The 27925-nt window shown below is 34.4% G+C and overlaps 2 protein-coding genes across 18 annotated transcripts; one reads left to right on the forward strand and one right to left on the reverse strand.

Moving 5' to 3' along the window:
* Window positions 1–177: 177 nt before the first annotated feature.
* Window positions 178–8217, reverse strand: LOC108102364 (homeobox protein onecut). Of its 7 annotated transcripts, none has more exons than XM_017207274.1 (5): window positions 8122–8217; window positions 5568–7339; window positions 4141–5075; window positions 2913–3091; window positions 178–2780 (listed from the first exon to the last, which is right to left on the reverse strand). In XM_017207274.1, the coding sequence occupies exons 2-5, from the start codon at window positions 7295–7297 to the stop codon at window positions 2352–2354; spliced, it is 3273 nt and encodes a 1090-aa protein (XP_017062763.1). In that variant the 5' UTR covers window positions 7298–7339; window positions 8122–8217; the 3' UTR covers window positions 178–2351. The 7 variants fall into 7 exon arrangements, with proteins under 7 accessions (XP_017062763.1, XP_017062761.1, XP_017062759.1 ...); XM_017207272.2 differs by having other exon boundaries at window positions 7990–8129; XM_017207270.2 differs by having other exon boundaries at window positions 7821–8129.
* Window positions 8218–9977: 1760 nt separating this feature from the next.
* LOC108102372 (ephrin type-B receptor 1-B) lies at window positions 9978–26938 on the forward strand. 11 transcript variants are annotated; one of them, XM_041818532.1, is made up of 15 exons: window positions 9978–10030; window positions 10098–10458; window positions 10523–10876; window positions 10943–11022; window positions 12868–13048; window positions 13343–13828; window positions 14958–15845; window positions 15907–16083; window positions 21841–21888; window positions 23077–23205; window positions 23264–23359; window positions 23479–23849; window positions 26135–26281; window positions 26370–26699; window positions 26761–26938. In XM_041818532.1, exons 3-15 carry the CDS (start codon window positions 10630–10632, stop codon window positions 26863–26865), a joined length of 3285 nt encoding a protein of 1094 aa, XP_041674466.1. In that variant the 5' UTR covers window positions 9978–10030; window positions 10098–10458; window positions 10523–10629; the 3' UTR covers window positions 26866–26938. The 11 variants fall into 11 exon arrangements, with proteins under 11 accessions (XP_041674466.1, XP_041674467.1, XP_041674475.1 ...); XM_041818533.1 differs by having other exon boundaries at window positions 9990–10052; window positions 10131–10458; XM_041818536.1 differs by having other exon boundaries at window positions 10015–10030; window positions 10249–10458.
* The last annotated feature ends 987 nt before the right edge of the window (window positions 26939–27925 follow it).

Below are 27925 nucleotides of genomic sequence, written 5' to 3' on the forward strand. Positions count from 1 at the left end.
GTGTTTGGTTGGCAACTTAATTACATATCATACAATTCGGTACGAGTAACCGATATAAAAAATATGATGAAGTGAAGTGATGCATCCTCTCTCTTTCTGCACCTTTGTGCTATCTATACCTATACCTACCTTATGATGCCTATATTTTTCTGGCACATCAAAATACTAAACAAATTATTTTGCCTTTAATTTTTTTATTGCATTGCTTGATTTTTACATAAATACTTAAATTTGTAATGTGCCTAAACATGACTACCCTTCCTTCGCAGTAGGTTGGAAAAGTTTAATTAAACTAAATTGACTAGCATACATTGAGAGGTGTATCTTAAGAACTAATTTTTAAATTATATTCTACATATATTAACATAATGCCTGCCATAATAACATTTGATTATTGTTTAAAAAATTTTATCGTGTTGGGTTATCCATTAAGAAAGCAGGCTGTTGTGCAATATCTGCATTCAAACTTAACTGGAAGGGTCTGTAGATTATTAAATGTATATACAATGCCCTATATTTATAGTCCGATTTATAATACTTATATTATTTGCTATTTTAAGCCTCTGACATATTCACAATTAAAGAAGAATACTTCACTCGTATTATTTTTTTCTAAACAAAAATTTAAAAATAAAGGTTATTTTTAATATTATTAAATAAGGATGAGTATGCTAGTGGAATAAAAAATTCCATAATATTTGAATGAACTTTGTAAATTAAATTTTTTTTATCTTAAAAAATTCTCTAGATACAAATAATTTGACATTAATATTAACGTTTATCCCTCTGAAATTGTGTTTCCCAATAGGCATTTTGTTACTCGATCTAAAATATCTAAATTCATACACATTTCTGTTTACAGCTTAACCAATTGCCTAGGGCAAATTGTTTTTTTCTGCCACTAAGGTAACGTTAAATATATTTTTTAAATTTATATTAATTACATATAAAAAGAACATCAGCATAAAGCTTAACTGATAGACTGAATATATTCAGCGAGCGTTAGCTACACTACATTTTGTAATAAAAAACTTTAAAGTAATTTTTTGAATTTGTTTATAAATTCCTACTATATTTCCGTAAGGGTTGATTTTAACATCGTAATCGGCAATTTATAAAATTGTTTTGTAGTTTCTTTAGACAAAAGCGTGGAAGTAAATTGAAGCAGTTCAGTCCTGACGTATCCACAAAGCTGCTTTGCTGAACTGCATAATTAATTAAGTCAAGTCACTCAGTTAAACTTTAAGAATTGTGAACAACGACACTAAATCATAATAGGTTATATAAAGTAAAAGCTGCCCAAAAAAAGTAAAAGTTAATCACGAATTTGTACAAAGTAGACGGAGTTAATAATTATTTATGGGCAATAATAATAGGTAACACAAAAATGTCAATCATCAATACATCAAGAACGATTATGGAGTATGAAAAAGTATTTTACTCTTTCAGCTATAACGAAGTAGATCATTTTGGCAAGACTGTTTCTGAGACAAATCTCGAGTATTGGATAGGAACTGCATTTCCTTGTACTTACAATTTAAACTATTTAATATCGGCAGCCGAATTTCCAAATTAAGGACATTACATTTTGAATGATGTTATGACAATTAGACCCGATTTTAAAGCTGAAGTTGAGAATATCAAAATGACACGATCTTTTAAATTGAAAGTGCAGTTTACCGTTTTCTAAAAGAGTTCACCTCTATAACAGATGTCTAATGATAGAAATGTTGTGAAATAAGTTAAAACCGTTAAACAATCTCAAAAATGTAATTGATTTATAATTGTGATTAGGTTACGATTCCAAATCTCTAACGTGAATTATAGATACAAATTTATTTACAAAAGTATTTGATAAAGTTACTTTTGAGACTCTGAAAATATAAATGTGTATTTTCTATTCCTATAAAATATAAGAACCTTCATTTTTTTAAATAAAAGCAGAAACATTTCTGTGCTCAGCAGACAATCATCACCTTCAGGTCATCAAAAGTATTAGAGATACCAATATCATTATTTAAGATATTGTCCTCCTGCTCAAGAACTTCTGGACGAAAGCTGTGATTTATTACAATCTTTTCATTAAATAACCGTCTAGCTTGAAGCAAATGGTCGGATGGTGCCTCAACACGATCATGGCCATAGCCACCGTCGGAATAGCTACCATATTCGTTTTTCTTTCTAATAATGCGTTGGATATTTATATCCATTGCTTTCCTCAATGGAATCATGTGCGTACGAAACTGAGTACAAGTGCGGTCGCAGTGGCGCATTCTTGAACATTTGTCCACTGACTCCATAACCATTACTTTTGTTTTGTTAAATTTTTGATGTCTATTTTGGTTATGCTGTCACAACATTTCGCCGTTTGCGTCATTGGTATCTTCTTGATCTTCTGGGTCCACCAAATCAAAATCGTGACCTTCCAGCTCTAAGTCCATATCTGCGCCTTCGTCAAAGGCTCCAAGGGGAGACATGGCTGTTGTATGGAGATTTGAGAAGTGTTCATGCGTTAAGCTATCACTGGTAGCCTGATTAGGATTGTGATTGTGGCTCTGACTATGAGTCTGACTCTGATTCTGGTCATCTTCTTCCTCATGCTCGTCTTGATGTTGTTGGCGGTTATGCGTCAAATGAATAGTGTTCTTGGTGTCATCATCCCGCCACTTATCCATCGATCGCCTACGGGCGTTCATAAAAAAATTACCCACGGTAGTAGGTTCCAGACCCAGCTGCCGCGCTATCGTAACCTGCATTTCCTTCGAAGGTCTCTTAGTCTCCTATGATGTAATAAAAGTATAAATTAATAGTAGTCTATATAATTCAAACCTCTCAAAATTTAAAAAAAACTGCTTGATACAAACAACGAAAATTTTTAAAAACTTTAGAAGAAATAGACAGTTTGTACGTACCTTAAAAATCGCTTGTAATGTTCGTCGCTGGAGATCGGTAAAGACTAATCTTGGCTTTTTTGGCTGAGGCATTTGTTCTATCTGAGGCTCTTCTTTTCGGCGACAATTCACGACGCTGGTAATAGAAACATTCGTGATACGTGTTGATGCAGATGAAGATACCGAATCATTGGGAAGAGCTGAGATTGTGACAGAGCGGCAGATGAACGACATTTAAGCAAAATAGAAAATGTTGTAAAAACCAACTATAAATTAATAATTTTAATTTGTTGGTTTTGGAAATAATTTACTGGGGTAATAAAATATCAGTTCGTACAAATAAACAAGAAGAAACGCTTAAGGACTATAAGATACCCGTTATTGTCTTATCCAATTTAAAAGTTTAAAAGTTCATTTTTCAGAAGAAATTGACTCAATGAATAGTTTTAAAAAGACAGAAAAATTATGCCTAATAACTGATGCTGACGTCACTGCCCATGTAAGGCCTTATAACCTAAATTTCTTCATAAATCGCAAAATCGCCAGACTCGTTGTTTTTAAGAAAAATGTGCACAATTGAGATAAGCAGATGTCTCCCTCTAAACGTGAAAAATATAAATGTATCAAACATAAACTTTTAGTTTAGTAACTTTTTTATAAATATACAAGAGTATATAAACTTCGGCATTACGAAATCACTTTTATGTGTTATTTTCATTCTTTCTTTAATTTTAAAACTTTCGTAAGCTCAATCAAAAGGAGCTGTTGATGCTGATCAAGAATTTACAGCTTCTATCGATAGTGATGTGTTTGTCAAGCTGGATATATAATATATAATATTTTCTGATGCAAAATGAAGATCATCATGTTAAGTTACACGATTGTGTACAATGTTGAATGTACACTGTAGGGATTTTGAAATAAGCTTTTTTATAGCTGTTCTCTTTAAAATGCGATTTAACTCCGCCTCAAATATTCATACCTGTGCCGTCCATAATATTACATTTTCAGTCTTGTTTTTCTCTAAATAATAATAAATCTGCTTATTTACATTATAAGGGTTCACAAGCGCCACCGTTAGTTATTGAATTGTACTTATATCGTCAATTTTTGTTATCAAAAATATTATGAAATTTATTTGGTTGGGTATCAGATAAAGGGTATAAGATGGTCGCTCCACTCGACTCCAGTTTTTTTTCTTGTTTTTAATATAATTGGTTAACTTGGTTTCAATTTACATTTCACTTACCCTTTGGGGTTGTCGTTGACCCACCGTGTGAGTCCAAGTCTGTTGACATAGCGGTTGCGGAACTATTAGATCCAGTTGCGGATCCCAGACCAATACCAGAACCCAAGGGTGCTCTCTGAGGAATTTGGGCAGCGGCCATCCGCAAAGCTGACATGCGCTGAAACTCGGGCTCCTGGAGCCACTTAAACATTCTGCGAAATGTCTCACGGCCAGACTTTAGCTTGGACCACGGCTTCGGATTGCGAAGCAAATCGGACAAGGTACCTTGCGAGCGACAGAGGACTCGTTGTGCGAAGATCGCCTGGGGAATACTGTATCGCTTGAGCTCAGCCGATATGCGCTGGGCAAGGTCTTTCGTGTTGATCTCCTCCATGTCACTACTGTTTCCGCTGCGGCTTGATCCCGCTCCTCCAGAGGCCGCTGGCGCCTTTGGAGAGGCAGAGACTACAGTCTTGACCTGCTGGCCGCCACCTTGAAATCCGTTCAGATGAATTGGTTGGGACTCCTGGTGGATCGCACAAACCGAGAGTGCGGAGCCCTGGATATTCGTGCTGCATTGATCTATTGTAACAGTGATGGTCTCTTGGCTCTTGTCAAGAAAATATTGTGATCTGTGCCCTGGAGACAATCGATCATTTAGCTTAAGACCGCCCACCGTATCGTCTGTTATGGGAGGCGGAGTCGGAGTAAGGGAGACAACCTCTGGCAGATCGGTGGAAAGACCAACAATGCTTCTGTTATCGGGCTTCCAATCATCCGCTTTCCAATCCGGAGGACAGTTTGGAGTAGTCGCAGCAACCTGTCGACTTAGGGGACCACGCTCAGAAGGCACATTAAGCCGAGTTCTACGCTCTGATGGAAGGTGAAACCGTTCATCCAGCTCAGGCGACATATGCAGCCGAACCTCGCGCTCCGGGGCCATTTGGATCCAATTCCTTTAAGTAAATGTAACATTGCCTCAAATTGAATAATTTAATAATTAACTCAACAATGTATACTTTCTCATATTGGAAAGCTTGTTTTTGTAACCTATAGTTATATCTGTTACTCGAAGAGTACAACGAATAATGTATTTGTTGAAAGTAATATTTGATTAACCTTCTATGGATAATTTTTTAAATCACACTACATAAGAACACAATTTATTACTGAGTAAATGTAAACATGGACAAAGGCCTCTAATCGATCGGTACATACAGATCAACAAATTCAGTAATTACCCCGGCAAGCCGAAGTAAATGCATTAGTCCAAAAAAAAATAAAATTATCTTAAGAATTTCGTAAATTACAACAATCTTAAACAAAACAAACCGTTCAAAAAAGTTACACCTTAATTTCAGACATATAAATCGGCTACACTTTAACCAAGACGGAGAACGATAACGAATAACGATATTTTTAATACTAGTTTCTGGTAGTACACATACGTTCTTGCGTTTGCTTCTGAACCGCTATCTCTTCCAGAGATATGCTCAGAATAAACGAATTTCTCTCTATTGACATCTGCATCTCTGCTATCTCCTCCAGATATGTGTTCAGAGTAAGTAAACTTCTCCCCGTTTACATCAGTATCGCCGCTATCCCCTCCAGAAATGTGCCCAGAGTATGAAAACTTTCCTGTATTACCATCGCAATGTCCCTGGGCGTGCCCGTGGGCTGATGCTGAGTCCTTTTTGTGCCCGTTATGAGATAGGTTAAGTTGTGATGAGTTACGCACACGTCCGGAAACCGACGCATGCAGATCGCACGACACCAGGTAGTTATTGGGCGGAGGTGAAATCATCGCAGACAGCTTTTCGTATGAGGAATAAGGTGATTGGACGCTGCCTAAAACGCCCATGCCCAAATGTCCACTTCCTATGGGCATGGTAAGGGTGGAGAACGAACTGCAGTCGTTATTACTGCACCCAGAGGAGCTCACATTGCCACTAGTGATTGAACTAGTTGTCACAGCCTCTGCCGATTGGTTACCGATGTCACTACTTTCAACTGCTCTTCCACCCCTCTCTCCACCATTAACATCCGTGTCGCGGCTGTCGCCTCCAGAGATGTGTCCTGAGTAGGCAAACTTCTCGGACATCGTTGATATAGGCGGCAGTGGTTGAATGGGGGTCAAGGTGGCATAAGAAGTCTGGCTGAAACCAGGCGGTGATAATCGATCATTCACCGAGGTTAGCGTTTGATATGAGCTAAGCAGCTGGTCTCGACTGCGAGAATCCCGTAGATCGTCGTCTTCATCCTCTACCTCCCCTTCCTCATCTCCATCCCCGTCCGCCACGACTTCGCCATCTAAATCCTTATCGCTGTCCTGGCCGTGGACAATAACCGATAGAATCTCCCCGTGAACTTCCTCAAGGCCCATTTCCAACTGAACTGATCTGTGCTGTAAGTCATGAAGCCCCTGCGCGTGAGCTTGGTGATGTTGATGGTGGCTAGTGAGACCGTATTGCTGCTGATGCCTTAGGAGCTGTTGGTGGTGCTGGTTCAGCGTAACCCCTTCGTCTTCACAGCCGATCTCATCAGATGAAATATTATCCAATTCGTCTACATCCGCTCTTATGTCTGAGTTTACGCTCGTCACATCTACGTGCATTTGAATACGCTTATGGTTTTTATTCAGTATCTTAGATTGGGCTAGAAGAAGCTTTTGCTCCTGCTTTATCATCATTTCTTGGGGAAGAACAGCTTGTGACATCGTGTCTACAGTCAGGCCATCCAAGCTTATATCGGACGAAACAAAATCTACTGGGCTGCTATGAACAATACGTTCCTCCTGTGTAGAGTGCCTATCTTGCTGGAGCAGCCCGAATGGCAAGGTCATTGTTCTAGACTGCAGCTGCTGAGGCACAATTTCATATGAAGTTTGCATATTGCTGTGGTCCATTGAGCCGAGTACCATGACAACAGAATCGGATCCAGATACAGAACCGGAACGGAGTTTCCTCTCTCCACTCGAAACTTCCATCCTAGGGCAGGAAATCATTGTTTGGATGGACATACCCATATCCTGACTGGGATCATTTGTTGCCTCTTGCTGTTGATGGTGCGACTGAGATTGCTGCTCTGGCCGGTGTCTCACAGTGATAAACTCTGTTGCATCCTCAACTAGATCCTGGCTAAATGTCTGGTGGTTAATTATTTCATTAATGGACTCCATTCCTTACAGATACAGCTTAAGTAAGCTAGCAACCATGTATATCTGCAAAGAAAGAATAAAAATTAATAACATGAATTTTAAGCCTGTCAAAGAATGTTTTTTATTATTATTCACGGACCTACAGATTACGAGTTGTAAGTATTAGGACATAATGAACATATAAAATAATACCAGTGATCACAAACGGTGTTATAGTAAGTGTATTAGAAATATAAACGTGTGTAAGGCTTGACTTCCGCATATTAGCAACTTTCAAAGTTCTTTTTTTTTTTGTTATTCGTTGCACTGAATATTATTTGTCGTTGCCATCGTCGCCGACCTTAAGGGTTGCTTTGGAAATGCACAAACATAGATACATGTATATAAGTATATTCTTGTGCTTACATATAAGCAGTAGACAAAGGGTAGGGGTTGCTGTTTTTTTTCAAATATTTAGCGCAGCTTATGGTTAAAGTGGCCTTAACGTTGAATCATATGATTAAATTAAGATTAACTTTTAACAACTTCTACCAAAATTAACGACCTTTTAGCTACATTATATTAAAACAGCTTTCGTCGATCCTTTTGCATTTAGAAAAATATTTATCTCAAACACTATTACAAAAATCTCACGGCTTTCTGACTTAAATGTCTTAATACCGGATATAGAAACCGCATAAATCTAGGCACAATATATAATTCGGAACTCTCACTTGTTAGTTTTTGGCTAAAACAAACTGAAGGAATACTGGATGCTTAAACACAATCCCTCTTATGTTTTCATAACTAAAACCCTTAGCTAGAAAATTATCTACGCAGGTACAATTATTCACACATCTACAAACATGTGGGTGGGTTTTCCAAGTGTATATTATGTGACCACCGCGTTCCCTAAATTCTCAGCCGCACGCGAATTATACCCAATTCGAACTGAACGGAGCCAAACCAAACAGAACGGAACTACAAATTTACGGTCATAACGCACCCCATCGGTAAGGGTTGCCACAGGCAGATACTGCACCACAAACCATAAACCCCACCCCTAAGTCCTGATCATGCGCAATGTGATAAAAGGAACTTGAAAGATAACTAAATTTCGTAAAAGCTTTCTTTTTTGGAATATTATTTTTGATAAACACTTACAAATCTAGACATTGAACAAGTATAACGAGTATTTATGTTTTTAATATGATTGCATATGTATATGTTATGTTGTATATTAAAAGGGTTAAGAATTATTATTCGATTCGTTCATTTGTTAACTGATTATAAAGCTTTAATACGGCAAAATTAGTTGGTTTCTAAATATATTGGATTGGAGTGGATTCAAAAAACACCCTAAGAGCTATTCCAACGTGTCAATTATAGCACAAGAATTTGAGTTTCAGGATAAATTCTCGGCTTTGAATTACCTTTTGGATTCGCCCAAAATACTAAATTAGAAATGGAATGGAATTGGGAAGTTCTTATTAGCTTAATTTCAATTCACCGCCCTCTTAATCCAATAAATTTTCAAGCGCCCAACACTCATCAGAAGCCAAGATCCAGTGATTCCTTCGCAACTACTATATTTGGTTCACCTCCAGCTCCAATATTTAAAACCCTGATGATTGTACAATTATATCAATGCCATCTGAATTACGTCTGCAAACTTTGTTAAGCTAGTTTCGAGTCCCGGCTTGCTTTTGATATTAAGAGAAGGACCGTCAACAAACAAAGACAGTTCCGAAAATTTTATTAATTCATTTAATGGTTAATCCATTTAATCATTTCTAAACACACGCTGTCGAGTGCAGATTTTTATCCTCCTCTCTACATTTATACATAAATTAAAAAGACAGATATTTTTTCTTTTGAGTAAACATCTAGCTGGCACAGCCAACTTTGCTATTACTCTGACCAAACCTTCGACTAATTTGAATCTCAAATATTTTGTTTATATCTATTTATAATTATAATTTACCAGCCGTATTCATAATTTTTTTAACCTAATGGAATAACTGATTTAAAAAATCTTTAAATTAATGTAGTAAAGTCTATCCCGATTAAGAGCCTCAATATCACCAGTTTTTAGAGTCAATCTTATCCCTTATCCCTACTCTAATTTTTTCCAAACTGACATATGTAACCATTAAGTTTTTGACCCTTATTATTAGAAACATGTCTATCAAAATATCAAAAAAACAAATTCGTATAGGTTATTGGCATGTCAACATATAGATTCCACTGACATAAGCTTTTCTAGCATAATGTAATTTAACCCGCATTGTAGAAGTGGCTGCATTTTAAACAGTGCACTCTTGGTTCTTTGTAAATATTTTCATTCACCTAAAAAAGGAAATTTCGTGAGAGTTAGAACGCTTTACATAGGCAGAGGTTGTACCTACTACCTACCAAGATACATAAACCTTAATGAAATTTTTTCCCCAACAGTGCAAGTAATTTTAATTCATGTTAGTTAAGGAAAGTGTTTATGCAAATTGCATAATGGCTAAAAATATATATACATCGTCAAAACAGCCACCACAACAAGGAAACCTTCATAAAAATATAATATTTTAATATTAGTAATTTTAAAAAGCCATAATGAATATTGTATAGTTCCATTTCAACGTTGCAATTGCTCTGTTAACCTTTTTGACGATACCTTGACTTATATAATTATAATATTTTTTATTCTTAGATATCCGCAGCCAATTTAAATTACTATCGATAAATAGTACCCTAACTACAAAACCGGATTAAAATAATAGCGTGAATATAAATAATACTAAAAGTTAATATGATGTTTGTTTAAAAATGTTTTCTTTGTTATTCCTAGTTTTTAGACAGAAATTATTCAAGTTTATTTCAGGAAGATTAAGAGTTGTGTACTACTATCCGCGGATGACTGAAAATGTGTTTAATAACAATGAAAAGCATAAAAAAAATATAATCTACCCTCAATGTTAATGCACTTGTGATTATTCCAGTGACTTAGCTATTGGAATAATAGTATGCTTAGAAGCATTACACAAAATCTCGAAATCTTGGTTAGCGTCCCTTTGGCTTAATAGAATACATACACACAATTAATGTGCCTATATATACAAACGTGTATGTATAAAGCAGCAGCAGAAAATGCAGGTATATCTGTATCAATGCAGGCCTGTATATAAATATACATATGCACATAATGCATTGTAAGTGGTAATTCTTAAAAATTGTGCATCAGCACACCTCTATTATTCTTGTCCTGTTTTTTAGGCTGTGTGATGTTATCAATGTTGGACAATTCGCATTATAGTGCGTCAAAGCAAAAAAAGTAATAAATACGAAATAAAACAACCGGAAACGACCTCAAAAAATTTAAAATGGGATATATCTGCTATCCTGTAATAAAAGGAAACGCAAAAGGCCACTTTATCGAACATGCCGCATCTTCCAAAAGTAGATTTACTTTCCTACAAAATAAAATCTTTAGCACACTTCACCCTGCTTTTAATAATCTTCAAGCACATATAAGAACGCGAAGCAGAATTGTTTACAGAATGTCATTATTTAGCATTATACTGGTTGTCTTAGTTTCGCTTATCTTAAGATTGGCGAAAGCTGACCAAGGTACGTATTGCCTAACAATATTTTGTGTATATAATCATAACATTTTAAACTTTCAATTTTCCGCAGTTGTACTGTTGGATACGACTAGGGAAGCTACATTGGAGTGGACCAGGTATCCGTATGGCCCCCAAGCCCAAACACCAGGGGTACGTAATACGTCAATTCTTATTCACGCTATGTGTAACCATCAAGTTATTTAGCATACGGATTTCCTCTGTATATTATCGAAGACATTTTAACGCTGCCAAAATCTTATTTAACATAGAGACTTGATTAATATTTTCTTATGATTACTTATGTTCATTCATTCTAAATAACTAACACGTCCACAATAATTGTGGTGTTATTCAAACAATACCTGCAGTGAACAACATTAATATTCTGTTTTTTATTTGATCAACTTGAAACGCTAAGAAAGTGGTTAAAACTAAATAAAAAAGAAATTTCAAAATGGTATTGTAAAGATTATTATACTCGTAGGGTAAAAGGCTAGACTAAATTCGTTGAAAAATATGTAACAGGTAGAAGGATTAAGCCACGCCCGTCTATCCATAGCAACGCTCAGGAACTATAAGAGACTAAGACTATAAGAAATTTTAAAATGGTATTGTAAAGCTTATTATACCCGTTACTCGTAGGGTAAAAGGCTAGACTAAATTCGTTGAAAAATATGTAACAGGTAGAAGGATTAAGCCATGCCCGTTTATCCGTAGCAACGCTCAGGAACTATAAGAGTTATAAAGTTGAGATTAAGCATCAAGATAATTGAGGTCCCTACGCAGCGCAAGTTTATTTCAGCATCCTGCCACGCCCACAAATCGCGAAAAACTAAAAAAATTAGAGCTAGAGCTAGCAGTGACGTCACTATCAGTTACTCAACATGCTTTCTCCGACAATAAGTGGCGCTTTGGGAATTCTCACTAGCAAAATTAATATGTTTAAATTTTGTAAAACAGTAACGAAATTTTGAGTTACATAAATTTCGATTTGTCCTTATGTAACTATGAAATAACTATTATACCTATAAAACAAAGTTATCCTAATATTTTGTATGATATCCACATTTTTTTGATATTGCTTGAACGAGATAAGATATTTATCTTGGTTTATAGTACCAGCGATGAACGCAAGATTTTTCACTCCTATTATGGATATGCACCCTTAAATCATCACATTTCCCCGACGTGTTGTGTCTCCGTATTTGGTTTTCGTCTTGCTAGATCTTCCGAAAAGATTTTGCTTTCGTTTAGGAAAAGTACTCCTCCCACCACCTGCTTTGGTCCTTTTTGGAGTACTTCTGGGCAAGTTCTGCCGTAACATTCTGCCGTTGTAGGAAAAACCAAAAAACCGGAAAACCAAAAATGGGTAAAATCTCGGGAACTTTAATAGCTGGAATGTTAGGCCTAGGAATACGTATTTTAGGGAGGCCACTGCAGCTTTCGCGAGTTTTCATCTTCCACGCCCACTCTAACATCCACAAACCGCGGAAAACTGTGGCTTGCATAATATTATGAATAACTTCATTTTATCTTGTATAATATATTTTTGTCAATATCTATCGATTTACCAAAGATTTTTCAAAGCGGAACATTATTTCGCTATTTATAAAGAAATGTAGGTGTCACATGGAAAGTGACGTAACAATCAGTTAGTAAACAGGATTTTTTTGACAATAGGTTGCGCTTTATCCATTTCCACTAGCAAAATAAATATTTTAAAATTGTGTAAAACAGTAACGGGCATATTATAGTAGCGGCACTCGACTATAGTGTTTCTTCTTGTATTTTATTGTGGTATTGTATTTATATTGTTGGTTATATTTAAAGCTCTTAAAAATTATAGATATAAATATACATATATATTTATATTTATATATCTATATATTTAATAATAAAGATATAATTGTGTATTAAAGAAATTTTCCTTTTTTTCAATTATATACTTCGTTTATATAGAATAAATATTTTAATATTTTTTTCTTTCACTTTCAGTGGGTAGAAGAGTCATTCACTGATTTCGTAAAGGGAATTAATTGGAGAAGTTATGTGGTTTGCGATGTAGCATATCACAATGTCAACAACTGGCTGTGGTCGCCATTTATCGATCGTGGACCAGCAAACCGACTTTACATTGAAATTCAATTTACAATACGCGACTGTTCTTTATTCCCAGGTAAAAAAAAATATGACAACGGTGACAAAAAACCAAAAAGAATATGCGTTTTTTATATTAAGGCTTATGTTTTGGTTTGACCTTATATAATAATTATTTTTCAATACCTATTGTTTTCATTTTAAAGTGCGTTATAAGTTTTTTTTTTTTTTTTCAATAAATAACACTAGAAAACTTTTTAAATTCAATTTTGTGATAGCAAAACTATTCCTTAAAAATTAAAAAAAAAGTAAATTATTTTAAATAATTGAAATCTTTTTTTTTATTTATTTCTTATTGTGGTTCCACATTTAGGAAACGCTTTATCGTGCAAAGAAACTTTTAGTTTACTTTTTTACGAGTTTGATGCTGCTACTCGAGAGCCTCCTCCGTGGCAAACAGACAGTTACAGACTGATTGCTCGCATTGCAGCTGGAGAGGGGCGCTTCAATCAGAACTCCGATGTAGATATAAACACTGAAGTAAAGAGCATAGCGGTAAACAAAAAGGGCGTTTATTTTGCATTTAGAGATCAGGGCGCTTGTATTAGCGTTCTAGCTGTAAAAGTGTATTATATCACTTGTCCTGCTGTTACCGAAAATTTTGCCCACTTCAACGAAACTCCCACAGGTAGAGAAATAACTATTATCGAGAAGCAAAACGGAACTTGTGTCGAAAACGCAGAACCCTATGAAGCACCGACGTACTTATGCAAAGGTGATGGAAAATGGACAATTCTTACTGGTGGATGCCGGTGCGTGGCCGGATATGAACCAAGCAATTTTAATAAAACATGCACAGGTTAGTAATCTTTTAGATATTTAAATAAACATATACAATTTTAATTTAAAAACGAAAAAAAGTAGTTTTAAATATAATTTTGTTTCCAAATTTTGAAATTTCAATGGCCGTATATCCTTATATCTACAAAAAGTAACGTATTGTCCCTTTATTTTTATACCCGTTGCTCGTAGAGTAAGAGGGTATACTAGATTCGTTGAAAAGTATGTAACAGAAAGAAGGAAGCGTTTCCGACCCTATAAAGTATATATATTCTTGATCACGATCAATAGCGAAGTCGATTGAGCCATGTCCGTCTGTCCGTCCGTATGAACGCTGAGATCTCAGGAACTATAGCAGATACAAAGTTGAGATTAAGCATGAAGATTCTTGAGGTCCCGGGACAGCGCAAGTTTATATCAACATCCTGCCACGCCCACTCTAACGAAACAAACCGCGAAAAACTGAGGCGTCTATAGTAATATTATGAGCGCCTTCGTTTGACCTTGTACAACTTATTTTCGTTAATATCTATCGATTTACCAAAGATTTTTAAAATCGGAACATTATTTCGCTACTTATGAAGAAATTTAGGTTATGAGGCATCACATGGGCAGTGTCGTCACTATCAGTTACTCAACATGCTTTCTCCGACAATAGGTGGCGCTAGCAAAAAATGAATATTTTAAAATTGTATAAAACAGTAACGGGTATCTTATAGTCGCGGCACTCGACCTCTTGTTTAACATAAAATTTGTTAATTTTTTTGTAAATTTAAACGTTTTTACACTTTAGACTTTAACAATGTTTCTTGATCTAATTTTTTAATTCTGTAAACTGAACAACATAACTTGGTCAAAATAGTTCAAAGCAAAACCAAAAAAAATACTACTCTAGTATATTAGAACCTCTATTTTACAGCAAACAGTTATTAATAATTACTCATTTTTTAGTGAACAAATAAATATTAAATATAATTATTTCTTCTTATCTATATGCCAGCTGATCCTTGAGTTGATTAACAGACATCTTTTTTTGCACGAGAGTTCTTCCTATTTTTAAATACAATTTAATTTTTAGATTCAAAAGGAAATATACTTTTTTTAGAACTAAACCTTCTTGAGTAAACCACTTATTTTTTACATTTCAGAATGTCCGCGTGGAACATTCAAATCAACAGAGGTAACTAAGTGTACGCCATGTCCTCCCAATTCAAATTCATCAAAAAGTGGATCGCCATTTTGCAAGTGTATGCCAGGATACTATAGACATCCGAATGATGGACGACATATGCCTTGCTATAGTCCACCACCTGCGCCGACAAATCTTACACTGCTGTTTGTCGATCAAACCAGTGCCATAATATCTTGGAGCATACCAACCAAGAATGAAACAAATTCGGCTGAAGCGCAGACTAGAAAATATCAAAGTGATATTGTTTACAAGATAAGATGCAATACATGCAGTCCAAATGTAATGTACAATCCCTCTACTGACACATTCAACGAAACGAAAATTACACTAACAAATCTTGAACCGGTAACCACTTACACTGTGCAGATACATGCAACTAATAGCATGTCGCACCTCATCGAATCAAACCGGAACTACAATGAATCGTCTCAGGTGGCAAGTAATGATATAAATTTTTCGAATACGTCATATTTGAATATACCGTTGGACTTAAACGAAGTAAAGACCGGTCACGCCGAAATCGTTTTTACAACCGAGTCTGTATTGCTCTCGACAGTTTTTAACTTACGTATATTGGCTATAACTAGTAAGGATGTTGATTTAGAGTGGGACAAGCCCGTTCACAGTGATTCTCCTCTTGAGTTTTATGAAGTGCGGTGGTTTCCCAAGGCTGAATTAGATGCCATAAATAAAAGTGCGTTAAATACAAAGGAGACTAAGGCACATATAGAAGGATTGTTAGAAAACACTGAATATGGATTTCAAGTTCGCTGTAAAACAATAAATGGATTTGGCTCTTATAGTAACATAATTTATGCCCAAACACCAAATCCCGTAGCCTCAGGTCAGTTGTATGGGATTATTAATTAACGATAAATATTTTACCAAGCTGTTCACTATAATAGGCTACGACGATTCTGTGCATATAAGGTTTATTGCTGCTGCCATTGTTACTGGTGTCCTGTTTCTAGTAATTTTTATAATAGCTACAGTCTATTTCATGAGATCCAAACATCAGGATGAACTTGATAAAAAATCTACAAATCATTTGCCCTTACCACTGGACTACACCAGTAACGAAGGTAAGTTATTTTATTATTGTATTATAAGTTAATCATTTTGATACAAGAGTACGCAATTTACATTTGTTTACGGTAGAGTAGAATTATATTTGAATTGTGTTAATGTTTTTAATATAAAAGTTATTATACAGTCAGCACATAATTTATTCGTACACTCATAAGTTTTAAGCGTATTCCTTAATATCTCGAGAAATATATAAATGAAATTAGAATGTAATATATCATATGAAAGATATACATACATGCATATATTTTAAGGATAAAATTAACAAGATTTAACTTAAATATTAGATAATTTTCTTTATAACACAAAAAAAAATCTTTTTATTACGCTCAACAATTATTCGTACACTTTCGTTTCTTGACTTCTATTTCTGAATGCATCGGAGCATTTCTGAATCGGAGCAAGTTTCGGTGTGATATTCTCAAAGTTTTTTCGTTAGTTTCACTGCGTTTATTGCTGCAATTGGATGAAATGGATCGGGGTCAAGATTTATCCCTAGATTTTCGAAAAACTATAATAAAATGATATTTAGAGCATCGCGTTATCCCGAAATTGGTAGAATTATTCTCAAGTCACCTTCCACAATGCAAAGTGTGATAAAAAAAATACGTAAGCACTGAAGAATTTGCTGCAGAACATGAAAAAGCTGGAAGGCCCAGAATATTGACACCACGGATAGAGCGTAAAGTTGCAAATACAGTATTGCAAAATCCCAGAACAACATCTAAAACAATTCTTAAAACCCTAGAAAAGCTTTCAGAAAAAAATTCCTCTCAAACCCATCCGGAACTCCATGCACAATCCTGGTATATATGGTAGAGTTGTTCGTAAAAAACTATTGATTTCTTATTATAAAAAAATACGTTTGGAGTTAAAAACAGCATGTGAGGAGGAAGAGTTGAAATCATTTTGGAGAAACGTTATATTTAGTTATTTAGAATCAAAAATTTATTTTTGACCCGACAGGCCTTTTAAAGTATGTAGAGAGGAAAATGAAGCCATGAAGGAAAACAACTTGATTCCAACCGTTAAAGAAGTTTCTCACCTTGAGGACCCCAAAAAGTGAACTTTTCTTAAAAAATTGTATTGAGAAAACGCTTAAAGATAAAGGGCTGCAAATTTTTTCTGAATATGACATATCTTATTAAGTGAAAACAATTTTTAGAATTGAATAAATCAAAAAGAGGGTAAATTTTCTAATATTTAAGCTAAAACTTGTTAATACGATATTTAAAACATCTGCCCGAAATGTATATCTCTCATGTGTTTCATTTTAATTTCCGTTGCATATTTCTCGAGATATTACTAATATTATTACTATAAGCTTGAAACTCACGGGTGTAGGAATACATTATGTGCTGACTGTATATATTTCTTTTTTATTCTAATTCTTTACTTAACACTTAGAGAAAATGTACATGCAAAAGTCTGCTTACAGTTTATCAACATGCATTTCTTGCGTAATATCCTTGATATTTGACAAGGGCCTTGGCTCTGGACTTTTTGGATCTTTTTTGGATAAAACCCCAACCTTTTGTAGTTTTTAGCGTGTAAACAAAAATTTCTTTGTCAGATTGACAATATTTACTTTTATAAACATAAGGTTACGGCTTTTTTCATTTGATATACTGGGAAAGTTAGTATAATTTAATTATATTTTTATAGCCGTTACTCGTAGAGTAAAATTTATATTATATTCGTTAGAAAGTATGTAACGTATTCACGTCATGAAAAACTAAAGCGCTGAAATCTCAGAAACTATCAGAGCTAGAAAGTTGAGATGCCAGCGTATCTGAAGGTGAACAACTATCCGTTCACGCTCATTCTTGCGCTTCGTTTGACTTTTTATAACATTTATAGATTATATCTATATTATTTACCACAGATTTTTCAAATCGAAACATTATTTCGTTTTTTTTTTTAAGAAATGTAGGTTATAAGGCATCACATGGGCAGTGACGTCATTATAAGTTACTCAACAAGCTTTTTCTAACAAAAGGTGACGCTTTGTGAATTTCGACTAGCAAAATGAATATTTTAAAATTATATAAAACAGTAACGGGTATCCTTTAGTCTCGGCACTCGCCTATAGCGTTTTTTGTTATTTATGTATTCTATATATCTTTTTAATGAAATAGATAAACATTCCTTTTTTAATTATTCTTTAAGATCTAAAATAATTTTTTAAGAAGTAAACTTGCTTTTTTAGGTAATTTAAGAATTAAATTAGTGAAAAAGCAAAAAGCTCTTCCCATTCATTTAAGGTATTTATAAAGTCGTAGGCCATGAACAATAGTCAAAGATAGGTTGACAAAAAAAACTGAAAACTCATTGCCTGCTTTCCCTATAAAAATAGTTACTTAAAATTTCTATTTTTATCTTGGAAGCTTTGTTTTTGTGTAGTTAATTGAGAGACCAATATTTGCCCATACATTTAATCTTGTTAGAAATTGACGTTTTAAATTTTTTATTGTTTATCTTAATTATTTATTAACTAATGGTTTCAGTGAAGTCTCTTTGCAATGTGTCAAATGGTTTCTGTAAAGCTAGGTCGATAATTTAAATATTCTTTTATTCGGTTAGATATGATACCGATTTTCTTTGCTTAAGGCCCATTTAATGACTTTTGGTTTGTTCCAACAATTGTAGATACCATTTCGTCTAGGAGTTTTAATATGCATGGTTTTAAGATCACAGTTCATTGCTGTTAACTTTATAAAGTCCGCAAGTTGTTTGATTTCGTTTCATATAGTTTCTGTTTTTGTGGCTGGTAAGATTCTAACTCTAATTTCCCTTTTGTAATTTGTCTATGAGGTTTTCGCCTATTCAGTTTTTTTATGTAGCAAGCTTTTTTGCGGCTGTAAGTAATTCATATTTGTATTTGCACACTTGCTTGTCGTATTAAAAAATTTTATTTTAATAGAGTAGTTGCTTCCCTGACGATTATTTCAAACTTTAAACTCTCGGTGGATCTTAAGCTCAGGTGAACAAAAGTCTAAATCGAAGAGTTTGCGTTGAGAAATATGGGGCTTGGCCAATATCTAAAATTTGTAATTTTGAACTTTTTTTATAGAATAGAGTAAAAGGGTATATTGTATTCGTTGAAAACTACGTAACAGGTAGACAGAATCCGACCTTATAAAGTTTATATGTTCTTAATCAGGACTAATAGAAAAATTGTTTACGCTGAGATCACAGGAACTATAAGAGATACAAAGCTGAGATTAAGCATATAAATAGACAAATCGCGAAAAATTAAAATCCCTGAAATTTAAGGAACTATTAGGGCTGGTGGTTGCTAACTTGGAATTAAGGACGTACAATCTTAAGATGCCAACGCATTTCAAGGTTGCACCATTATCCGGCCACGCCCACTCTAACTCCCACCAAGCTCGAAATATGTTTTTCGCTTTTTCTAAAACCCCTAATATCTCGATAGCTATAAGTTATAGAAAGTTGGTACAAAGCATTTAGTTTCCAATGATGCCCCCAATTCATATTATCTCTTGTCATTTCTTCGCTTATTATGAAGAAAAGTACCTTATAAGGCTTCGCATGGGCATGGTTTCTCTGACAAAAGGTGGCGTTTTGTCAATTTCCACCAGTGAAATGAATATTTTAAAATTTTATAAAACAGTAACGGGTATCTTAGGCGGAAATTGTATCAATAATATAGATGGCAAATGTTGAATTGTTTTTCTGTAAAGATTTATGTCTTGTTTAACTAATCTTTTTTTCCTTTTTGAGGTCGTGATCAGATATACTTAGTATTCGGATTGCTTCGTTTTTTTTTTATCAAGTGCGCAAAGGGTAACTAGCAACAAAGGAAAATAACAATTGTCAGTGTATGTTCGTTTTGGAAGCTCGGACATCTATAGGCTTAAGCTTTTTCTAATGATTTTTTATCCTGGGACCGTTAAGTAATAATTATTTTGTATAATTTCGATGAAGTTCGGGCTGTATCATTTTATAACAGCCGCTTCTTATTAAACATTTGTTTGCAGATCGATGCCAAAAATCGAAAATCGTTCGCAGACTTTAATGTATATTTGTTTTTCTTATTAAGTTTAAAATCAATAACAAAAAGTAAAACAAAAAGAAACTCTATAGTCCAGTGCCGCGACTATAAGATACCCGTTATTGTTTTATGCAATTTTAAAATATTCATTTTGCTAGTGGTAATTCTCAAAGACATGGCAAAAAAAAGCATGTTGAGTAACTGATAGTGACGTCACTGCCCATGAAGACCTTATAAGATAAATTTCTTCATAAATAACGAAGAATGTTCGAATGTTGCGATCTTTGGTAAATCGATTTATATTAATAGAAATAAGTTGTACAAGGTCAAACGAAGGCATTCATAATAATATTATGGACGCCACAGTTTTCCGCGGTTTGAGGGCGTTAGAGTGGGCGTGGTCGGATAAAAACTCGTGGCAAGTGGCAGTGGCATCTTTTAAATACCTATTCTTTAGCCTAATTTTCTAGTCCTTGTAGGTCCCAAGATTTTTGCATTATATCTGATAATATATTTACTTCCTTCTAGCTGTTACATACTTTTCAACGAATCTATTATACCCTTTTACTCTACGAGTATAAAAATATGATCCATTGAAGGTTATTAATTTAAGTTACGTTAAAATGTATATTAAACGTTAAAGACTAAGCAATGGGCTCTTATATGAAAGTAAATAGCTGATTCGGTGTAAAAAATATAATTTACAATAAAGATACATCATCAATCGCAAGTTCAAATGTAAGACATCTGAACATATCTGTTTCTAAATTTTTTTTAACTATAATTCTAACAAATATAGATTGCTAATGTTATCCAAATCTAAAAGAAATATAAAGCACTTGATTAAAAATTTTAAAATTTTGGCCCTATGACCTTTTTGGCGCCTTTTGGTCAAGTTTGGTTACTCGTAGAGTAAAAGGGTATATTAGATTCGTTGAAAAGTATGTAACAGGTAGAAGGAATCGTTTCCGACACTACAAAGTATATATATTTTTGATCACGATGAATAGCGAAGACGATTGAGCCATGTCCGTCTGCCCGTCTGTTTGTCCGTCTGTCTGTCTGTCCGTATGAACGCGGAGATCTCAGGAAATTGAAATTGAAATTCAGAATGTATAATCTTTAGATGCCAGCGCACCCACACGCTCACAAGGCTCAAAAGACGGTTTTTTCTCTTTTTTTAAAAAAGCTGATATCTCATTAACTATAAGAGATAGAAAGCGTGTAGGTTTTTATGATGCCCCAAATACAAACTAATAGAAGAGTTAAAAAATTAGGCCTAAAAACACTTATTAAAGAGATGCCATTGCAACTTGTCAAGAGTTTTCATCTCGCCACGCCCACAAACTGCGAGAAACTGTGGCGTCTATAATATTATTATGAATGCCTTTGTTTGACCTTGTATAACTTATTTCTGTTAATATATATTGATTTACCAAAGATTTTAAATCGGAACATTATTATTATTCGCTATTTATGAAGAAATTTATGTTATAAGGCCTCACATGTTTTAATTGAGAAGATGTGGAGTATATGCAAGTATAGATAGATATAACAGATAAACAGTCAGGTAAATAGATAGACAAATATATAGAGAGATGAATTTACATTAAATATTTAAAGTATTTAACTGGCAAGGACAGTCGGCCATCCGACTATAACCATCGTACTAGTTTGAATTTGTAAATTATATCCATCATATTTTCAACAATATTATTTTTATTTTTATTTTTAGTTAATACTATGGATACTACTCCAATTGTCAAAACCCTTCACTTAAACGGTATATCTTTTAGTAAATTTATATTTCTTTGCTATTTTATAAATCTGAGTAAGTTGTGTATTGTGTTATAGTAGATCAATATAAAGAAATAACTTTAATTGCTATCTGTTCAGCCAAATATTTTATATTTCTTATAACTATATAAAAACGATCAGTTGGGTCAATTTAAAACATTTTTTTTTTCTGAACTACGTTATGCAAACTGAACAACATCAGAACAGAATGTTAAAATCTGCAAATCAATACATATTTTTTTTACATAAACCGAAAACTACTTACGTTGGTATACAGTCACTGTTTTTACAGACTTTTTTTCTCTAATATGCCATTTTTAAGTTGTTTCTCGGCCCAATTTACGAACATGCGACGATTCTTTTTGTCAAGTGGCTTCACTTATTTCTTGAACTTAATCTTGTAAGACCAAGATCTTTTCGAAAAATTCGCTTGAGAACGACCGGTTAGAGACTGATGTTTGTCTTTCTTAATTGATGCTCCTTCTGCATAAATATTCTCTACATTACGGGCACTTCTTTCTCTCACTGTACCATTAAAGTTGAGGCCAATAACTTCGAATGACGGTAGTAAATTATATTAATTTCAACTCGTTTGATTGAAGAATAAAAACGGAAAAATTTAGGGCGACGTTTGCTGTCGTTATTATCGATCTACTTTTGTAAAATCCCTTTTGAAAAATACGTTATAAGATTTTAGTGTCGACTGTTAACGCAAGTTTTATCTGGTCCACCGGACCAACAAACGAATCAGAATATTTTTAGTAATATATTAAACAAATTTAGGTTGTAAGGGCTCACATGGGCAGTGCCGACACCGTCGGCTAAAACACGTGATTTATATGTTTCTGACCTGACAATCACTGGTGATGGTTAAATTGTACTCGGGGACAATTAGTGGCAAAATGATTGTTCCAACTGTAACTGTATGTAATCTTTGCTAATACATGCATAGTTAGCTTTAGAATATGGATGCCAATTCCAACTTTTCTGGATTGGTTAGTTAGACTTGGTTAGACTGGATTATGATAAAGGTAAAGAAGGCTTCCTCCCACCTAAACCATAAGTTTTAAGGAATACTGTGTACTCTTTTATTGGTATAATTATTAAATAACTATTATTTAAGATAATTACTGGTAATATTAATAAGCTTCTTATTTGCCGTTGTCGTTGTTAGTGACGACGCCTCTATTTGGAAATAGTAGAAGCTATGTAGATCCACATACATATGAAGACCCCAATCAAGCTATACGGGAATTTGCCCGAGAAATCGATGCAAACTACATTACTATAGAAGCTATTATCGGTAAGTTATTATAACAGCTGAGTTGAAAGTATCAATCATATTTATTAAAAATGATTAGGCGGTGGAGAATTCGGAGATGTATGTCGCGGCCGTTTAAAAATACCACCAAATTTTGTGCAGGACATTGATGTAGCGATAAAGACTTTGAAACCAGGTAAGCTTATATTATTCTCCACAATATAGTAATTATTTTTTAGGGTTGCCAAAAATTTTTTTGTTGGATAGCGTGGTTTTATAACCTTAATCAGAGTTTATAAAAATCTGTTTTAACAGGATCTTCAGAAAAAGCGCGATGTGACTTTTTGACAGAGGCTTCTATTATGGGCCAGTTTGATCATCCAAATGTTATTTATCTCCAGGGTGTAGTTACACGCTCAAATCCAGTTATGATTATTACTGAATACATGGAAAACGGAAGTTTAGACACATTTCTTCGTGTGAATGATGGAAAGTTTCAAACCCTGCAGCTGATAGTAATGCTTCGAGGTATCGCCAGCGGAATGGCATATCTAAGTGATATGAATTATGTACACAGAGACTTGGCGGCACGAAACGTTCTTGTTAATGCCCAATTAATTTGTAAAATTGCGGACTTTGGATTATCACGTGAAATTGAAAACGCCAGTGACGCCTACACAACTCGGGTACGTACAATAGAGCGGATAATTTGAGAAGTTCCCATTTATTTTACTATTAACAAACTTAGCATAGTAACTGTATATAAATTTAAGTTAACTTTTGAATTTTCAGTCGGTTATATAACATTTATATGTATATTTGCTGGGCTTCTTTTATAAGTTTAAGTTTAAGACTCATTCTAAAATTTTTTCATTGTAAGCATAATTAACATAATTAATTAATAATCAAACTTTCAAATTTAAATTATATACCAGATGCTTTCATTACAATTTCAACTTCACAAATTCTCAAATTCAACGGATTTCAAATAAAACCAAACATAATTTTTTGACCTGGGTAGTGATACCGATCAACAAATATACCTGTAAAAGTATACATATATCTATATATAATGCGTGTTTTTTAGAGGTATAGAACTTTAAATTTAAATAAAACAACGATGGATTATTCGATTGACATGAATTCATATTATTTTAAAGATGATCTTGTGGCAATATATATTTATACCCGTTACTCGTAGAGTAAAAGGGTATACTAGATTCGTTGAAAAGTATGTAACAGATAGAAGGAAGCGTTTGCGACCCTATAAAGTATATATATTCTTGATCAGGATCAATAGCGAAGTCGATTGAGCCATGTCCGTCTGTCCGTCCGTCCGTCCGTCCGTATGAACGCTGAGATCTCAGGAACTATAGCAGATTCAAAGTTGAGATTAAGCATGAAGATTCTTGAGGTCTAGCCACGCCCACCCTAACGTCCACAAAACCCAAAAAACCAAAAATGAAAAAATCTCGGGAAGAGCTAGAAAGTTAGGCTTAAGAATACGTATTTTAGGGATGCCACTGCAACTTCCCTCGAGATTTTATCCGGCCACACCAATGTCCAGCTTGTGAAGCGGAGCGCGTATCGCTGGTACATATATGTATTGACAAGATTTCAAATTTATATAAAAATTTTTTTATACCCGTTACTCGTAGAGTAAAAGTATGAAAAGTATGTAACAGATAGAAGAAAGCGTTTGCGACCCTATAAAGTATATATATTCTTGATCAGGATCAATAGCGAAGTCGATTGAGCCATGTCCGTCTGTCCGTCCGTCCGTCCGTCCGTATGAACGCTGAGATCTCAGGAACTATAGCAGATACAAAGTTGAGATTAAGCATGAAGATTCTTGAGGTCCCGGGACAGCGGAAGTTTATTTCCGCATCCTGCCACGGCCACTCTAACGCCCACAAATCGGAAAAAACTAAAATTGCTGAAATCTCAGGAACTATTGGAGATAGAAAGTTGAAATTCAGAATAATCTAATTCAGGTATAATCTTTAGATGCCAGCGCATCTTATAGTGCTTCTACTATCCAGCCATACCCACCCATACGCCCACAAGGCTCAAAAGACGGTTTTCGGATTGTCTAGAAAAGCTGATATCTCGGTAACTATAAGAGATAGAAAGTTCGGATTAGGCATGTAGGTTTTTATGATGTTTTTTTCCGATCAAGCCACACCCACTCTAACGCCCACAAAACCCGAAAAACTAAAAGTGCAAAAATTAGGCATGTAGGTTTTTATGATGCTCCCAATGCGAATTGTTTTTTTCCGATCAAGCCACGCCCACTCTAACGCCCACAAAACCCGAAAAACTAAAAGTGCAAAAATCTCAAAAACTATAAAAGCTACACGATTTTGCTTAGGAACACGTATTTAAGAGATGCCTCTGCAACTTGCCACGAAGTTGCATCCAGCCACGCCCACTCTAACGCCCACAAACCGCGGAAAACTGTGGCGTCTATAATATTATTATGAATTCCTTCGTTTGACCTTGTGTAACTTATTTCTGTTAATATCTATCGATTTACCAACGATTTTTCAAATCGGAACATTATTTCGCTATTTATAAAGAAATTAAGTTTATAAGACCTCACATGGGCAGTGACGTCACTATAAGCATACTCAACATACTTCATCTGACAATAGGTAGCGCATTGTGAATTTCCACTAGCAAAATAATATTTTAACATTTTGTAAAACAGTAACGGGTATCTTATAGTCGCGGCACTCGACTTTAGCGTTTCCTCTTGTTTTATTTTTAAGAAATAAATAACAATCATGTTTATAAATTTAAAATGGTTTCATTTAATAAAGTTTTTGGTTAAAAAAGAAAATATCCGGTTCGAGCTTTGAGGCTAAATCTTATTTAATGTTTTTAATAAGATAATAATTGCGCCTTATTTTTATTCAGTTTTTTAATTTAGGTCAACTGATAAAGCTCACATATGTATTTGATTTTACAGGGCGGAAAAATTCCTGTACGTTGGACTGCACCAGAAGCCATTGCATTTAGAAAGTTTACTTCTGCTTCGGATGTTTGGTCCTATGGAGTAGTTCTATGGGAAGTCATGTCCTACGGGGAACGTCCATATTGGAATTGGTCAAACCAGGTTTGAATCAGGCTAAACAAAACATGAACAACTTTTATATTTTGAACTTGTAATTTATTTATTTGACTTATTCAATTGTTTTTTTTAGGACGTAATAAAGAGTATTGAAAAGGGGTACCGTTTACCAGCTCCGATGGACTGTCCAGAAGCTCTCTATCAGCTTATGTTAGATTGCTGGCAAAAGCAGCGAACTCACCGCCCCACATTTGCCAGCATCGTTTTAACCCTCGACAATTTGGCAAGACAACCGCAGTCATTACTGACAACTCGAAATTCACCCGAATCAGACGTTAATCATATTTTGGACACACAGCGCGGTCCAAATATATTTATAAGCACTGACCTTTGGTTGGAACATATTAAAATGTCAAGATACTGTCAGCATTTCAAAGAGGCTAATTTAATTAATGCTCAACAGGTAACATAAAAAAAATAAAGCTCATTGTATGAGGTATTTAATTGATAATTTACGTATTTAGATCTCTAGATTAACAGCTCAACAATTGTCGGATATGGGAATTACCCTGGTGGGACATCAGAAAAAGATTTTACATCAAGCCCGACAACTGGACACTATAATATAACCGTTCTTTTTTTACTTCGTAGTTTAAGATGTACATATAAAAAACATTATTTATATATATATATATATATATATATTATATATCAGTATATATATATATATATATATATATATATATATAACAAAAATATAAATATATATGTTATTATATATTATATACATAAATGACACGTGTGAAATACAAAAACACAGGAATAGAACATATAAGGATTTTATAGGTTCTCTTCACAAGAACTTTAGAATATAGCATAAAAAAGTATTGTTTTTATAATAATAACCACTTCATTTAGGTGTACCAATTATTTATAATAACATGTCTCAAGCTAATTGTATAAGAATAGTATTGCTTTCTTTGCCTATATATTTTAGTTAAATTTTTAGTTGTGATAAAAGTAGCATTAACAGAATGGTTACTTTTTATTAGACTTCAATCCATATCTTTCTTTGCAAAAAATATTTTTAAAAATAGCTGAATAAAACACATTTGTGCGGACCGTAATTTTTTTCGACCTTTAATAATATTATTATAACTTCGTCTTAACTATAAATCGCATAACGAGCTAAAGTCTCTTGGGCATGTAGCAGGAGAAGCATCCCCACCCGACTCGGTTTAATAAACCGGTGTTCAACTTCTAAATGTTGGAACATCCAATGTATTAGCGAGGCGTACATATAATCAGTACAAAATGAGGTTTATTCTTTATCGTATATGAGAACTTGGCTTGTGTCCTGTGAAGCGGTAAGCAGTGTTGGTGTGATGCAATATGCTGAAACCTGTTTATCATAGCCAATACAAGGGTATTTTCACTAACCTGTCATACATACTCTGGGTTCTTCTTAGCCTTTCTAAACACTTGTTTTAGCCTTCAGTCCTTACAAACAAATCCAAAAGACCTTCGGGGGGCACTCCGAGCTTGCCTAATATATTATTTTTGCTTCTGTATCAGAGTCATGCCGTCGATTATCCATCATGGTAGTTCTAACTGCCCATTTCTTTTGTGTCAGCATCCATGACAGATAAGTACCCGTACCAAGAACCCTCACGTGGTCATTATATGCGC

The sequence above is a fragment of the Drosophila eugracilis genome, unplaced genomic scaffold (genome assembly GCF_018153835.1).
Source record: "Drosophila eugracilis isolate 14026-0451.02 unplaced genomic scaffold, ASM1815383v1 contig_340, whole genome shotgun sequence".
In the NCBI taxonomy this organism is placed as follows: domain Eukaryota; kingdom Metazoa; phylum Arthropoda; class Insecta; order Diptera; family Drosophilidae; genus Drosophila; species Drosophila eugracilis.